Genomic DNA, 15714 nt, shown 5'->3' on the forward strand with positions numbered 1-15714 from the left:
TTCAAGCACTGCTTGGAGTCTGATTATTCTATTCAACATATAAATAGGAGTCCGGTAGCCCCAGGATCCGTCTTGAGCCCAAGTGGCCGGGCCGTAGGTTCGAATTATTTCATCTGGAGTCCACACTTTACTTTTCCATGTTTGTGTACCTCCCATGTCAATTAGGTCCCTTTTCTTTCTATCTTCCTTTCTCAGGTCATCATACACCGGGACTCCTAAGTGTGCTCCTGACTTTTTGGGTAGTAGGAAAAAGGCTGGTTTAATGACCCCTATGGTGCAACTCCCTGCCCAGTCTCCCGGGAGTCTTGTATATGCAGTATCCCCACAAATCCAAAATAAATACTCTGGGACCTGCCAGAATCCATCTCCCACTTCGGTTGGGAATTCCCAAAACTTTGATACTTCTCTGATTCCCCAAAAGGGGTTTACTCCTTTTTCTGTGCATTTATGAAGGTTATATCCTTCATGATATATGCATCCCTTTTCTGTTTTCCCCATTTGGCCTCCAAATTCTTTATTAATAAATATCTTTTACATGCCACCTTCCCTACAGGGGTGTTGTACCTTTTCCCTATTCTTAGAATGCACTCTTCCCCTATTATTTTTGATTTTAAATCCCATTTTTCCCTCCCCCTAGATGCCAATAGTTCATATTTTGGTTTTGTCTGTTTCCACCTCAGAATTTCTAGTGGGCTTAAACCAATCCCCTCCCAAGGCCAAATTTCTGTCATTTGGGTACTTCCACAAATCCAACAACCAGTCAAATTTAGTTCTTTGCTTATCCTTTCAACCAAATCGATGAACAAATTTTTTCCTAAGGGGATATCAGGATCATCCTTTTTCCACATCAATTGTTTTTCCTTAACTATGTCTTTTAATCCTTCGTTTTCAAAACAAAACCAAGCTTCTCCTATTGGGCACTCCCCAAGTAGGCGCTGCCTATAAGAGGCAGTATTTCTTGTGGTCCAATAAACTTTCCCGTCCTCTTGACAGGTAATTAACTGAGAGTGATTAAAACAGCTTGGGTTAATGTTAGTGTGGACTCTGAATAGGGACCTCAGGTCTTCCCCATCATATATGGGGTGATAGCACTTAGTGCAGGGGTTCTCTCCTTTGCTGAGAGTACCATATATCAGTAGTATCACCATCAATTTCTCCAAGAGTCCGGTAGGGGCCATTTCCCTCATGCCGACACCCCCCGGTCTTGCCTCTTGGGCCGAGGTCTCTGTGTATATTCTATAGAGTCTCCTGACACTGGCTGCCTTCACTCTCTCTGTTCCCTAATCTTTTCCTTGCCCCTCTTGGGAGTACTCAGTAGGAGAAGAACTTCTTTTTTTTTTTTTTTTTTTTTTTTTTCCTGTATATAAAAAACTTTTAACCTTTATGTAAGGCTTGTAACAACCATTAAAACAGTGTGCAACAGTTTACAAAATTCATTCCATTTATCCCATAACAGATTCCTTAACTGTCCTTCAGTCCTTGTTCAGTCCTCAGGTCCTGAGTTTCTCCTGAGAATTAATTTCAAGTCCTTTGGATTTTGAATTACTGTCCACTCCTGTGAGCGAGTGGATGGGGTTCCTTCCACTGGTTCTGCGGGTAATGCAGGGGAGCTGGGTCCTTCGTCAGGAGGTGTTACTGGCCCTTTAACTCGAGTGATGTGAGTCCAACCCTTTTCCCGAGTCCGTACCACGGTGTGTGTAGTCAGCAACACCTGAAAGGGACCTTCAAATTTAGGTGTTAGAGGGATATTGTTCCAAGATTTAATTAATACCCAATCCCCAGGGTGGATAGTGTGCACATTGGTATCGTGGGGAGAAGTTTGGGGTATATATCCCTTTTTTCTAAGGCCCTCCAATGTTTTTCCAATGGCTTCTAAGTATTTTTGGGTAGCTTCCTCTCCATCCAGGTAAGCACCAGTACTGTAGGGGGACAATAAAAAGGGAAGTCCAAACATCATCTCATAGGGGGAGACTCCTATGTCTGCTCGGGGTCTTGTTCTAATCCGTAATAGAGCCAAGGGTAGGCACTTAAGCCAATTTAATTTGGTTTCAGCTATTAGTTTTGTCAAAACATTTTTAAGAGTTTTATTCATTCTTTCAACTCTGCCTGAGCTCTGGGGATGCCATGGGGTATGTAGCCTCCATTTCATTCCCAAAGCTTCAATCACCCGTTGTAAAGTCTGAGCAGCAAAGTGAGGTCCCCTGTCTGAGTCGATGGTGTTTACCAAACCATACCGGGGGAGGATATCTTCCAGGATTATCTTTGCGACCACTTCTGCAGTCTCCTTTTTGGTAGGAAAAGCTTCTACCCAATGAGTGAGATGGTCTACTATTACCAATAGGTGTTTATATCCCTGGACTGGAGGCATTTCAGTGAAATCTATTTGAATATTTTGAAATGGTCTTAAAGCCAATCCTCTTCCTCCAGGTTCTACTTTTCTCATTACCTTTTGGTTGATCTTTTGACAAATGACACATCCTTTGGTTATTGATTTAGCCAGATCGTATACTCCAATACAAATATTTTCTCTAAGGAAGTGGTCACATAGTCCCTGGGTTCCCCAGTGTGTTAGTGCATGTATTTCTGTTAGTACCTTTCGTGCTAGTGCTTGGTTCAAGAACTTTCTCCCATCTGGGGTTAACCATTCCCCTTGTTCCCCTTGGCATAATTTGAGCTCCTCTATTGCTCTCCGTTCTTTTTCACTGAATATTGGTTCCACTTTGTCACCCCTTTTCTCAGGCTTCTCTCCCAGCTTGAGAATCTTAATTGGTTCCCCCACTTCCAAAGCTGCTTCCTTAGCTACCTGGTCAGCCAGTTTATTCCCTCTTATTTCAAAGGTATCTCCTTTCTGGTGCCCTTTTATGTGCACAATTGCTATTTCTGTTGGCTTTTGCAAAGATTTTAATACTAGCTTTATTAGTTCTGTGTGCACTAGATTTTTGCCTTTTGAATTTTGATACCCTCTCTCCTCCCAAATCTTACCAAACGTATGCACTATGCCAAATGCATACTGGGAGTCAGTATAAATAGTGCCATAGTCTTTTTCCAATAAATCCAGTCCTCTTTTTAATGCATATACCTCACAGCATTGGGCTGACCAATTGGAAGACAGCTTTCCTTTTTCTAAAACTTTCATATTCTCTCCTTCTATTATTGCATACCCAGAAACTCTTTTTCCAGTGATTACTCTGGAGGAGCCATCTGTGAACAGTACTCTCCCATATGGTAAGGGCACATCTCCCAGGTCCTCCCTTACTTTAGTTTGCATATTTATCAACATCAAACAATCATGCTCTAGATTGTCTACTGGTTCCCCAGAAAGGAATTGAGCTGGATTGAGGCATTTTGAGGTAGCAAAGTCTAGATAGTTAGTATCTATTAACATAATTTCATATTTTAAAATCCTGGAGTCAGTGAGCCATTGTTGTGCCCTTTGGCTGAGAATTGCCCTAATATCGTGTGGAGTGTGTACCTTGATTTTTCCCTGCAATATCAATTTCTGGGCCTCTTCTATTAAAACTGCTGTAGCTGCAACTGCCTGCAAACAGGTTGGCCATCCCCTAGCTACTGGATCCAATAACTTTGATAGGAAAGCTACTGGTTTTCGAGATCCTCCCCATTCTTGGGTAAGTACCCCATATGCAATTCCTTCCTCTGAGCTTACAAAGAGGTCAAATTCCTTCCCAAGATTTGGCAAACTTAGTACAGGGGCTGAAGATAGTTTAACTTTTAGATCCTGTAATTGTTGGTCATCATCTGCTGTCCATTTAATTGGTTCCTGGTCCACCAATTTGTTGTACAGGAATTTCACACTCTGTGTATAATTATCTATCCACAATTTGCAATATCCAAATAACCCAAAGAGTTTTCTTATATCTCTTTTAGTTTTTGGAGCAGGAATTGATAAAATTCCTGTGATTCTTTCAGGACTTAGTTTTTTATATCCCCCTCCAATCACATGCCCAAGATAGATAACTTCAGGTTCTACAAATTGTAATTTATCTCTTGATACTTTCAGCCCCTTTTTCCCTAAGAAATTTAAAAGTTGTATACTGACACTTCTAACCTCATTTTCTTCTCTTCCAGATATTAGTATATCATCAACATATTGCAACATTTTTACCTCTTTCTTAGGAAGGAATTCATCCAACAATTCTTCTAATGCCTGCCCGAACAGGTTAGGGGATTCAGTAAATCCCTGTGGTAGGCGTGTCCATCTTAATTGCATCTTACGGTTCCTATCTGGATATTCCCACTCAAATGCAAACCAATTCCGGCATTCCTCAGCCAAAGGGCATGACCAAAAAGCATCCTTTAAATCTATAATTGTAAACCAGGCATGTTCCCTTGGAATCTGGTTCAGTAATGTATAGGGGTTAGGCACTACCGGGTGTCTTGCAATAGTCCTCTTGTTTATTTCTCTTAGGTCCTGAACCAGTCTATACTTTCCTTCAGCCTTTTTAACTGCCAAGATGGGGGTATTATGTGGGGACATGCAGGGCTCCAGGATACCCTCCTTTAATAATGCTCAATCACAGGTACCAGTCCCCTCCTTCCTTCTGATGATATAGGATACTGCCTCACCCCTATGGGAGGGGTGTCTTTTTGCATCTCCACCTTTATCGGTGGGATATCTAAATATCCATATTTTCCTTCCTCTGCCCATACCTCTGGAGAGATCTCTTCAATATCATTCTGGGTTAGTCTCATGAGTCTGACTACCATTTGGCCATTCTCTGGTATAATTCCTACTCCCAGCAGCACTTGTAAGTCTCTTCCTAACAGGTTAGTTTCCAGGTTAGGCAAATAGATTATGTCTGCTACACATTGTCTCGAGTTTCCCTCTATTTTCACTTTTTCAATAATGGATGCCTTAAATGGTTTCCCCTCCGCCCCTATTATTTCACAAGTTTTATTCCCAATAGTCATCCCCATGGGAATCTTGTTAACACTAGATCTATCAGCACCAGTGTCGACTAAAAATTCAAAATCCTCTTCTTGGGGACCCACATTAAGATTTACTAGGGGCTCTTCTTGGTTTTTCATTGGATCCCCCAACATATAGAGCCCCTGACACCCCTAATCATCACCCCTCAAGACCCGTTCTAAGGCCTCTTGCTCCCGTACAATTGTTTCATCCATCCTTAGCTTCTTACAATCCCTCTTGAAGTGTCCCACCTCCCCACAATAATAGCATGCCCTGCCATTAGATGCTCCTCCCGTTCTCCTTGGCCTTCCCCCCTCCCTCCTGAGACCGGGTTTTTCTGCATATCTCTCTCCTGACGGTATTGCCTTCCCTTGATTTGTTCTCGGAGAACATGTTGGTGGTTCATTATTTATTCCAACACTCTCCTTAGCAACGGCCACCATTACTCTGGCTTTTGCTTTTGCTTTCTCTTCTTCTCTTCTTAAGTAAACCCGGAGAGCCTCTTTTAGCAATTCATTTATGCTCTTTTCCTGCCAGTCTTCAACTTTTTCTAGTTTCCTTCTAATGTCTGGCCAGGATTTTGTGACAAATTGTACTTTTAACAGTACTTGTCCTTCTGGACTGTCCGGGTCTATGTTTGAATATAATTGGCAATTTCTTCTCAGCCTATTAAGCCAATTTGCTGGGGTCTCATCTTTTTCTTGAGTCCCCTCAAAAGCCAGTTTTGTATTGCTACTTCGGGGCACGGATTCTTTGATACCTCTAATTATAAGAGACCTGTAGTCCCTCATATTCCTTCTACCTTCCTCTCGATTCAGATGCCATCCAGGATCTACCAGGGGCATCTTAAGGTCTCCAGGAGGCCCTACTCTATTCTCCCTTTCCCATATTCGAATACCTGCTGCTCTTATCATCCTCACTTCCTCAGGGCAGAACAAAATATTGAGGATGGAATTCAACTCCCCCCAGGTGTAAGTACTAGGCCCAAGGAATTGGTCCACCTGATTTGAAATTCCCACTGGATCTTCTATCAAGTTTCCTAACTCCTTTTTAAAACTCCGAACCTCCGAAGCGGTGAGCGGCGCATTCACAAATCCTATTCCCCCCAACATTCCTCCCATTGGGACTTCCCTGAGGGGCATCATCCTTTCAGGTTTAGATGTTCTCAACCTAGTATTGCACCAGGGGCCATCAGTAGGATTATCATTAAGGGGAGTTGGAATCATTTGGTCTATCGGGTCTTGCCTGTTAGTAGAAGAGGGGGATGGGCTCAACTCCCAATTAGAAGGGGGTAAAGGAATAGATACAGGTGAGGGGGCAGGATGTGACAGTGGAAGAGCTGAAGAAGAAGTTGGAGATATATCAGAGTCAGGAGAAGATGGGAAAGACACTATAGGATTAGGTGAAGACTCTAGTTTAAGATTAGAGACTTTAGGAGGAGGTAGGGTAGTAGTAGTAGAAAGAATAGTTTGAGGAAGAGTTGAGTTGGTGGCTAAAGGAGCCTGCAAGGAAGCTGGGGTAAGAAGAGAGGTTGAAGAATGGTCTGGAGTTATTACCGGAGGAGCGGGAACAGGATTAGGATTTTGGACAGGGGTGTTAGGAGGAGGTGGTAATGGGATCACGGCGGGAGGGGCTGGTAAGGGATTAGTGTTTAGGGCTGGGTAAATTGGAGGAGGAGGAGGTAAGTGATCCAAAGGATCCCAAGGTTTTGCCATTGTTTGTTCTCCTTCCTTTTCCTCCTTATTCTTTTCTCCTTTCTTTAGTTTACAAATTCTCACACTTTCCTCTCCTGTACCTGCAGTCTGCCAGCAAGCGGCATATGTTAGTTGCTCTATGTCTGGATCCTCCTGAGTTCTTAAATACTGATTCAATTGTGAGCAGATCCAGGGGTCATTAGTCCCATACCAAGGCCACTTCCCTTGTAAATTTAGCTTTGGCCAAATTTCTGTGCAATAATAAATCATCTTAACTTGGTCGAGGGTTTTTGTGGCCTCTTTAGAGTCCCACTGATTCAACAGTTGTCCAAGTGGGCTTTCTATGGGGATGCTTTTTATTTTTCCCTTTCTTTTCAGGGAGTCCTGTTGCCTACTCATGCACTTTCCCATTTTCAATAACTCAAACCTCTAAGGTGCCCCTACCCGAACGGAAATTTACAGACGGGCAACACAAATCTATAAACAACTCAAATACTCCTTTCTAAAACAAATTATCTAACTCCAACACAGGCCTTTTCCCCCCTTAGAAATAACTTAAGCCCCTTCTTATACTTTCAATACTTCACTCTCACACCAGGGAATGATCTTTATTAGAAAAAGGGATGCGGGGGGGTCACTCACACTCTCTCTCTCTCCTTATCCACCTGGGTGAATCCTAACAATCACACCTTTTAGGGTTCGGCCCCTTTGCCGTCCCCCTTGGGGCCTATCCTAGTGATCCAACCCCCTAACCGTACCCCCGCGCCTCGCCTCTCCTACAGAGACTGTTGAGCACGTCTTTGCGGCGCCCGCCAGGGTCCCTAGCATCAGAAGCCCTCTCCTAGGCACCGGGACCTTCCCTTGTCTAGCCTCCCGCCAGGCCGGACCACGAGTCCACTCCCCGGACTAGACCGTCCCGTTCTGATACCGTATCCTGCCTTCCTCAATTTTTTGAACGGAGGTAGGAAGGTTCCAGGAGACTCCGTGGGGTTACCCGGGGGTATCCCTTCCCAGAAACTGGGATCAACCCAAGCGGGGCCCGACCCCTTTACCGTCCACCGGTCCGGCTTGGCTATCCCTCCCCAGCGGAATAACCTAGGTGAAAGGGATGTGTGCAAGTATGCGTGGTGCCTGTCCTTGCCTAACGACTCCCCACCCCAGTGCTCTTGGCCGTGGGTTTACGGTCCCCTCCCTGAGACCGCGGCAGCACACCACCTTCGTCACGTCCAGCCCGGTTCTGGGAAGTAAGAACCTTCGTGGGCACTCGGTGCCGGCAGTGCCTGGAGGCACCCTGGACTGCGTGTGACTCACTCAAATGTCTGGGCAGTCCACACGCCCGGACCTACCCAGACCCCTAATGCGTGTGACACACACAAAATGTTTGGGTAGTCCACACGCCCGGACCTACCCAGACCCCTAATGCGTGTGACGCACTCAAATGTCTGGGTAGTCCACACGCCCGGACCTACCCAGACCCCTAATGCGTGTGACGCACTCAAATGTCTGGGTAGTCCACACGCCCGGACCTACCCAGACCCCTAATGCGTGTGACGCACTCAAATGTCTGGGTAGTCCACACGCCCGGACCTACCCAGACCCCTAATGCGTGTGACGCACTCAAATGTCTGGGTAGTCCACACGCCCGGACCTACCCAGACCGCAACGGTCCTACCAGGGGAGACCTAGCCCCACTGCGTGCCACTCACTCCTGGCTTTCCCCTGCACGCCCAGTGGGGGGAACCTTACTATCCCCAGGGGACGCCTCACTCACCCAATCCTTTCGCTTCCCCCCGTTCCCGGCCGGCCCCCTCGCGGGAGTCCGAAACCGCGGTACTAGGGGTCCACAATCGCGTCGAGGGTCCGAGCTGCCGGCCCTCGTCTCACTCACACTCCTTTCGCTCGCCCCCTTCGCCCGCCACCGGAATTACTCACCCTTCCAGTGCTCCTGTGCGTCGCGTGGTCCCAGGCTGATCCCTTGGTCCAGGCAGCCAGCAGTCCCTCGGAGGCCCAGGGTGGGCGGCTGTCCCAGTCCTGGGGTCCTTGGTGGGCGTGGCTATCCCGGACGAGCGCCCCACCTGATGTAAATTAAGGGCCAGGAGACCAGCTCCTTTTAAAAGGCCTTTATTAGGTGATCAGCTCTGGGTGGGGGCCCGAGGGGTCGCGCACACCGTCGCTGCTCCCTTCGGCGACGCAGACGAGGAGGTGAGCAGTTGTGCTTCACAGCAGAACTGGGGCTTCCGTCCTCGAGGGCCTGCCTAGGAAGACAATTAGTGGCTCGTAGACTAGGGTCCTCATCTCGGTCTGACTACTTTTAGGTGGTGGTGACCTCCAGAACTCGATTGATGGCATGGGAGGACTCTTCCCACTAGGTCCAGTCACTTGGTTCCTCGAGTTTCCACGTTATTTTGGTGTTTTTAGGCCCTTTTGGTGGATTCTATTCTGCTTCACCTCATTTGCATACTGCCGAGGTTGTTTCTGGCCGCCATTTTTGGGAGCAGCGAAGGCAATGCCCGAGGGACTGAATGAGGGTAACAATAAAGGGATTTAACAAGGGGTAACAGGGGGGTATTATGAAACACCAGTGAACATAGGGGAGCATATAACAACCAGGGGGGGTATTACAACAAGGGTACAGTTAGAAGGGACATGGGGAGACATATAGAAGCAGCAAACAGGGGGGGTGTATTACAACCAGGGCACAACTGGAATGAACAGGGAGAGACATCCACAGTGGGAGACATAACAAGGGGGGTACAATTGGAATGAACATGGGGGCACAACAAATATGTAACTTTTACTGAATTCATTCATAACAGGGCTGTCACGCAACAGCAAGGTTCCAGCAAGAACAGGCATTTTTACATCCTCAGGACGATGTGCTCTTGTGGTCCTGGTGGTGGGTCAGAGAGAAAAGCCAAATGTGACAGACTGAACTTGACTGTAGGAGAGGGATGGCTCAGCAGAGGACCTGGGGACCTGCGGTGCCAGCCAGTGACCGGGCACTCGGACACAGCAGGAAGACCCCGACTATCCCACTTCAGCTGGGAGGGTATAAAAGCCCAGAGGTTCTTTGTTCAGGGTCCCCCAGAGGCACCAGCTCAAGCTGCCACTGTTCCACCATGATAAAATTGTTTTAGGGATCCAGAGGTCTGACACTCTGCTATGGAGGACATTCCACATTTCCAATCTTTTGGGCATTTAGGAGCTTTTGATTTTGCTCTGCATCCAAGAAAAACAAACCCCCAAATGTGCACAAATAACTCCTTTAGCATTTCCTCCTTTTATTTTCAGCCGATTTTTACATTGCTCTCTGCTATCTTGTCCTTGCGATAAATTAATGCTCCAATTTCTTAATTAAAGAAAAAGTATTAATTGATCCAAATAAAAATTTAGAGAATAACAATGAAAAGCCACTATCCAAAACAAGGCAGCGCTGAACCCGGGTATCAGCACTTCGGTGAGACACAGGTTTGACCGCTACAGCAGAGGGTCCCCTATGCTTCACGCCGACTGTCCTGCCCGAGCAATTTTTATACGGTTTTTCTTGCCCGAGGCAGAGTCCCTTTTCTTCCTTTTTGGACTGCACATATTCAGGTGGAGTTCTTTCTCTGTGGCAAGTTGAACAAAACACGTCCGGAGAGTGATGAGCACCCATGATCGCGTTCCCGGAATTCGGCATTGAGACGTATCTCCCCGATGGCTCTGGCTATCTCAATCTCAGATATTTATCGCGTATTCTTCGTCCGGGTGCTCCTCAGACCGCCCTGATGGACGATCCATCTCCGGGCTGGCCACGTTCATTTGATTGTAAATTGAGTTCTCCCTCACTTGTCCAGGTGGTTTTGACATTGTGTTGCAATCCCTGTCACTGGCATTTGCATTTTAAAACTTCTTATAAGAGTATATCTTAACAGTACATGACAATAAAATATACAACAATCTTATTTGCACGAATTATCATATACATATAGTACATCCTCATCTTTCCAAAATTCCTGTGCCTATTTAAGTCCAGCCTGGGATGGTGCCCCCATTTTTAGTTCAGTTCTGTAGCGATTTATCCCCAGCAATCCTGCTGACCACACCCATTTCAATGCTGCAAAAACCTAACTCTGGGCTGCAGTATGTGAATCACGCTTTGGTGTGTGAGGTGGCAGAGCACCAGAGGAGGCATTCTTCAGAAGGGACATTCGGCAGATTAGTGAAGTGACTGTCAGAACCCGGGCTCGCTCTTAGAACACCTGCGACACACCAGGAGTGCGGAACTGCCTCAGCAGGGGGATTTACCAGAGGCAGAACCTTTAGAGCCACTTGCTGGAAGGTGCCAGAAACAAGCCACAACAGGGACCAGGCAGAGGAGAGAGGAGGCAGCTCTCCGTTCCACATGAGGTTCCACATGAAAGGGTTTATTTCAGGTGAAAAGAACAGAAACAAAGAGCCCCGGGCACTCCTGTGCAAGATACAAGTCAGGGGGCACATACAAACAGCTAACCAACAGGGAATCCTCAGGGGAGAAGTGGGGGGATTACACCAAGTGTCTGGAGCCAGTTGGGGTAGGAGGGTGGAGAGGATGGGCCACATGGGCCAGTGGGGCTTCGAGGAATAGGGGAATTCCAAAGGGGTGTTGCAATCAGGGATTGGCCCCATGTGAAAGTGGCAGGGAAGGTTTGGGGACCAAGGGACTGGGTTGCTATGACAGGCAGGGAAAGAGCTGAACAAGAGGCAGGGAATGGCATGAGGGTCAGCTTTGAGGGAGGGTAAAACCCGGGGGTAAGCAAACTCAGGGTGAAAATTGGGGTACAACAGAACGAACCACCTAACAAGGAAACAATAAAATAAATTTATACCGTAACAATCAAGAGCGTCTCCAGGCACACAGTCTGACCAGCAATGTAAGCAGGCAAAATAAAGGTTTTGCTGAGCAATGGCCCTTGGATGAAGCAAAACATTTACAATCAGAGCAGTCCATTTGTACAGATGGGGGTACACTCTGGGGGTACAGCCAATGCCATGAGGTCACAGCAGGCTCTGGGGTCACAGCAGGCTGAGGTCACAGCAGGCTCTGAGGTCACAGAGGTGCCAGAGCCCCGTGGCTGCACAGCACCACAAGGACCGAGCAGTCAGTCCTTGAGCACAACTGTTGCGGCAGCAGCGGCGGTGGCAGCAGTGGTGCTGACATTGGGACAGTGGTGTCAGGACAGCGGTGGCAGCAAGAGCTGCGGGACTGGCAGAGGGCGAGGCACCATGGCCCTTGCTCTACGCCTCTTCCTCCCGCTCCTCCTGGCCGTGGCCCTGCTTGCCAGGGCTGCCCAGGCTGCTCCGTTGCAAGTGCGGGGAGCAGGTGAGCCGGCAGCCTGGCTCCCCTTTCCCGGGAGAGCGCTCCCTGCTCGCCGGGAAGCGCTGTGGGATGGTTTTCCCCTGGGCTTTAGGGAGGGTTTCCGCTGTGGGAGGGAGAGAGTCCCAATGGGCTCTGGGCTGCTCCACCCTCCCTGCCAGGGATGTTGCACAGGGCCTGCAAGGAGGATGGAGAGTGACCAGGAGCCAGCCCAGAGCTCCCGAGGCCCCTGTGCAGCTTTGGCCGTGTCCTTTCACATCTGGCTGCCACGGCCTTACCCAACTGCCTTGCAGTGCCCCGCTCCCAAAGACAGAAGGGGATCCCAGCACACCATGGAAATGGTTCTGATCTGTGCTCCCTTCTAGACTGGGATCATGACTTGGATTATTTGGAAGTCCTGATGAATGACGGCTTGAAGTTCTTGGAGGATGTTGGAGGCAAGTTTTCAGTGTGCCTTTCCTGAGAGAATAACCTGAGTCAATGTGACAAGGGCTCACTCATGAGCCATTTCCCTTAACATCATCTTAAGTTTGAAGGAAACGGGAAGCCTTGCCCTGCTCCCTTCTGGAGCCCGGAGCGATCCCACAGGATCGCTGTCAGTGGGAGGAAGGAGCATTTGGCTGTCCATCTTCCTCCCATGTGCAATGCCAGTGTGTCCTTCCGTGTGCTCTGTGCAGCCACGAAGGAGAGCAGAGAGGGAAGGGACAGGGCTCAGGGCTGCGCCCCCGGGCTGAGCCTTGGGTGCAGCCTGAGGATCTCCTACAGCGCCACGGGAGCTCTTCTGTCCTGCCTTTCTTTGCAGCTGAACCTGTTGCTGAAGGTGGTGCAGCTTCCCAACCCATACCCAGTACTGACCCTCTGGGAGATGCTGAGGGTAGGTCAAGGCCTTTCCCCCTGGGAGAGCTGCCAGCTCAGAGCCCAAAGCTCGGCCAGGGGGGCATTGCTGCAGGTGCCAGGACAGAACCATGCACGTGTGTGCCCTCGCACTGCACCATCCCCTCAGCACTTCTGCGGCTCAGTGCTGCTTGTGCAGATCTGCAGAGATGACAGAAGCTCCTGTGGCTGTTGAGTTACAGGTGTGTCTGCAGAGTGGACTTTCCCAGGACCTTTGGTGGAAGTTGCACACAAGCCCAGCTCCCATCACAAGGGTGAGTGGTGTGTCCCTGCTGACCCCACAGGCTGTGCACTGGTTTTGTGGCATCCAGTCCTGGGAAATGGAAATAATTTCTGTTAAGGTCCTCGGACAGAGAAGATCAAAGACACAGCAAACAAGATATCCCTGGAACCATCTGAACTCATGTGGCAAATGCTGAGGGAAATGCTGCAGGCAGGACAAGGTGGGTGCATTTCCCCCAGGCTTCCCCTGGGACTCAGCAGCCGGGGGCGTTCCCTGCACATCTGGACACACCGTGCCCGGCACAGCGGGAAGGGATCCATGGCAGCCTGGCTGCCCCGCTGCTGCTTTCACGGCCTGCAGGGCTGTTTCCCAGCCTGGCCTGGCTGCAGCTTCTCCCCAGCCGCTGCAGGAAGGCATTTGGCAGCAGCTGACAGGGAGCCCAAACTGCACCATGGGCCGTGCACACCCTGAGATCCCCTGCAATTTCCCAGTCTTTGGGTAGATCAGGTTTAGGGGCTGTTTGGAGAAGGGACCAGCATCCGACAGTCCCAAAATCCTGAGTGTTTTCCGATCCTTACCCATGCCTTTCACAAGTATCGCCTCCTGAAGCTGTCACTTTCCCCATTCCCAAAAGGGAATGTTTCCATCTGATCCAGCTGTCTCTTTTCCATTCTCCAGAGATGGAAGGAGAGGCTGTGCAGAAGGAAGCATTTCCCAGAGGAAGCAGTGATTCTGTGCCAGCCTCTGCTGCAGGAAGGGAGGCGATGCCAGGCACAGTCACTGGAGGTAATTGCTGTGCCTCTGGGCCTGAGCCCTGCTGAGGCTTGAGCTGCCCTCTCTGCTGCTTGGCAGTGCGGGCACAGCCCAGACAAGAGCGGCACAGCCCAGGGGAATTATCCTGAGCAGGCTCAGGGCACTCGGGTACTGAGCAGTCCTGCTGGGGTCCCTCTGTGGGAGACACATCCCGAAACCTGGGAGAGACTGCACAGGGTGCCCATGGTGGGGAAAGTGCAGAGGGTGAGAGCAAGGCTCCAGTGTGTCCTGAGAGGGACTGGCTATGGGCCCTCGGGCTGGGGGAGGTGTCCTAGCAGAAGGAGGGCAGGAGGGAGGGAGGGAGGGAGGGAGGGAGGGACAGTTGTGGCACTGCCTGCTGCAGTCTTCCCCTGGCCTTTAGGGAGGATTTCCTCTGCATGGGAGTGAGAGACTCCCATTGGGCCGTGGGCTGCTCCAGCTGCCCTTCCAGGGATGTTGCACAGGGCAGGGAAAGAGTGTGGAGAGTGACCAGGAGCCAGCCCAGAGTTCCCCAGGCCCCTGTGCAGCTTTGGCCATGTCCATTGACATCTGGCTCCCACAGCCTTACCCAACTGCCTTGCAGTGCCCATTTCTCAGAGGCAGAAGGGGATCCCAGCACACCCTGAAATATGTTCTCATCTGTGCTCCGTTCTAGATGAGGCTGATGGGAAGGCTTCTCCATTAGCTTGGCTGAATGAAGTTCTGAAGCCCTTGGAGCCTCCTGCAGGTATGTTCCTACTGTCCCACCAAGGAGTAATTGCTGACAGCCTGCCAGGACAGGTGACAGAAGCTTTTCTGGCTGTTCAATTACAGCTGTGTCTGCAGGGAGGAATTTTCCTGCCCCTTTGCTGATTGCTCCGCGCAAGCCCGGCTCCCTTCGCAGGGGTGAGTAGTGTGTCCCTGCTGACCCCACAGGCTGTGCACTGGTTTTGTGGCATGCAGTCCTGGGAAATGGAACTACTTTCTGTTAAGGTCCTCCGAGAGGGAAGAACAAACCTAGAGGAGAGAAGGAATTGCTTGAGTCAAACAACATCCTGAAACAAATAGTGAAGAAACTGCACAAAGAGCATGGTGAGAGCATTTCCCCCAGGCTTCCCCTGGGACTCAGCAGCCGGGGGCTTTCCCTGCACATCTGGACACATCGTGCCCGGCACAGCGGGAAGGGATCCATGGCAGCCTGGCTGCCCCGCTGCTGCTTTCACGGCCTGCAGGGCTGTTTCCCAGCCTGGCCTGGCTGCAGCTTCTCCCCAGCCGCTGCAGGAAGGCATTTGGCAGCAGCTGACAGGGAGCCCAAACTGCACCATGGGCCGTGCACACCCTGAGATCCCCTGCAATTTCCCAGTCTTTGGGTGGATCTGGTTTAGGGGCTGTTTGGAGAAGGGACCAGCATCCGACAGTCCCAAAATCCTGAGTGTTTTCCGATCCTTACCCATGCCTTTCACAAGTATCGCCTCCTGAAGCTGTCACTTTCCCCATTCCCAAAAGGGAATGTTTCCATCTGATCCAGCTGTCTCTTTTCCATTCTCCAGAGATGGAAGGAGAGGCTGTGCAGAAGGAAGCATTTCCCAGAGGAAGCAGTGATTCTGTGCCAGCCTCTGCTGCAGGAAGGGAGGCGATGCCAGGCACAGTCACTGGAGGCAATTGCTGTGCCTCTGGGCCTGAGCCCTGCTGAGGCTTGAGCTGCCCTCTCTGCTGCTTGGCAGTGCGGGCACAGCCCAGACAATAGCGGCACAGCCCAGGGGAATTATCCTGAGCAGGCTTAGGGCACTCGGGTACTGAGCAGTCCTGCTGGGGACCCTCTGTGGGAGACACATCCCGAAACCTGGGAGAGACTGCACAGGGTGACCAT

General features: G+C 49.8%; 1 protein-coding gene across 1 annotated transcript; it reads left to right on the forward strand.

Moving 5' to 3' along the window:
- Nucleotides 1-11568: 11568 nt before the first annotated feature.
- On the forward strand, nt 11569-15710 carry LOC128794030 (uncharacterized). The gene is made up of 10 exons (XM_053953609.1): nt 11569-11962; nt 12322-12393; nt 12759-12830; nt 13033-13104; nt 13192-13293; nt 13752-13859; nt 14521-14592; nt 14679-14750; nt 14838-14936; nt 15395-15710. Exons 1-10 carry the CDS (start codon nt 11599-11601, stop codon nt 15535-15537), a joined length of 1176 nt encoding a protein of 391 aa, XP_053809584.1. The 5' UTR covers nt 11569-11598; the 3' UTR covers nt 15538-15710.
- The last annotated feature ends 4 nt before the right edge of the window (nt 15711-15714 follow it).

The sequence above is a fragment of the Vidua chalybeata genome, chromosome 12 (genome assembly GCF_026979565.1).
Source record: "Vidua chalybeata isolate OUT-0048 chromosome 12, bVidCha1 merged haplotype, whole genome shotgun sequence".
In the NCBI taxonomy this organism is placed as follows: Eukaryota; Metazoa; Chordata; class Aves; order Passeriformes; family Viduidae; genus Vidua; species Vidua chalybeata.

Bases quoted from the DNA above. Each gene is read 5' to 3' on its own strand.
- LOC128794030 (XM_053953609.1), top strand. From the start codon at position 11,599: ATGGGGGTACACTCTGGGGGTACAGCCAATGCCATGAGGTCACAGCAG. The intron at 12,394-12,758 runs GCAAGTTTTCAG...CTTTCTTTGCAG, and splicing joins GTTCTTGGAGGATGTTGGAG to CTGAACCTGTTGCTGAAGGT. The intron at 13,105-13,191 runs GTGAGTGGTGTG...ATTTCTGTTAAG, and splicing joins GCCCAGCTCCCATCACAAGG to GTCCTCGGACAGAGAAGATC.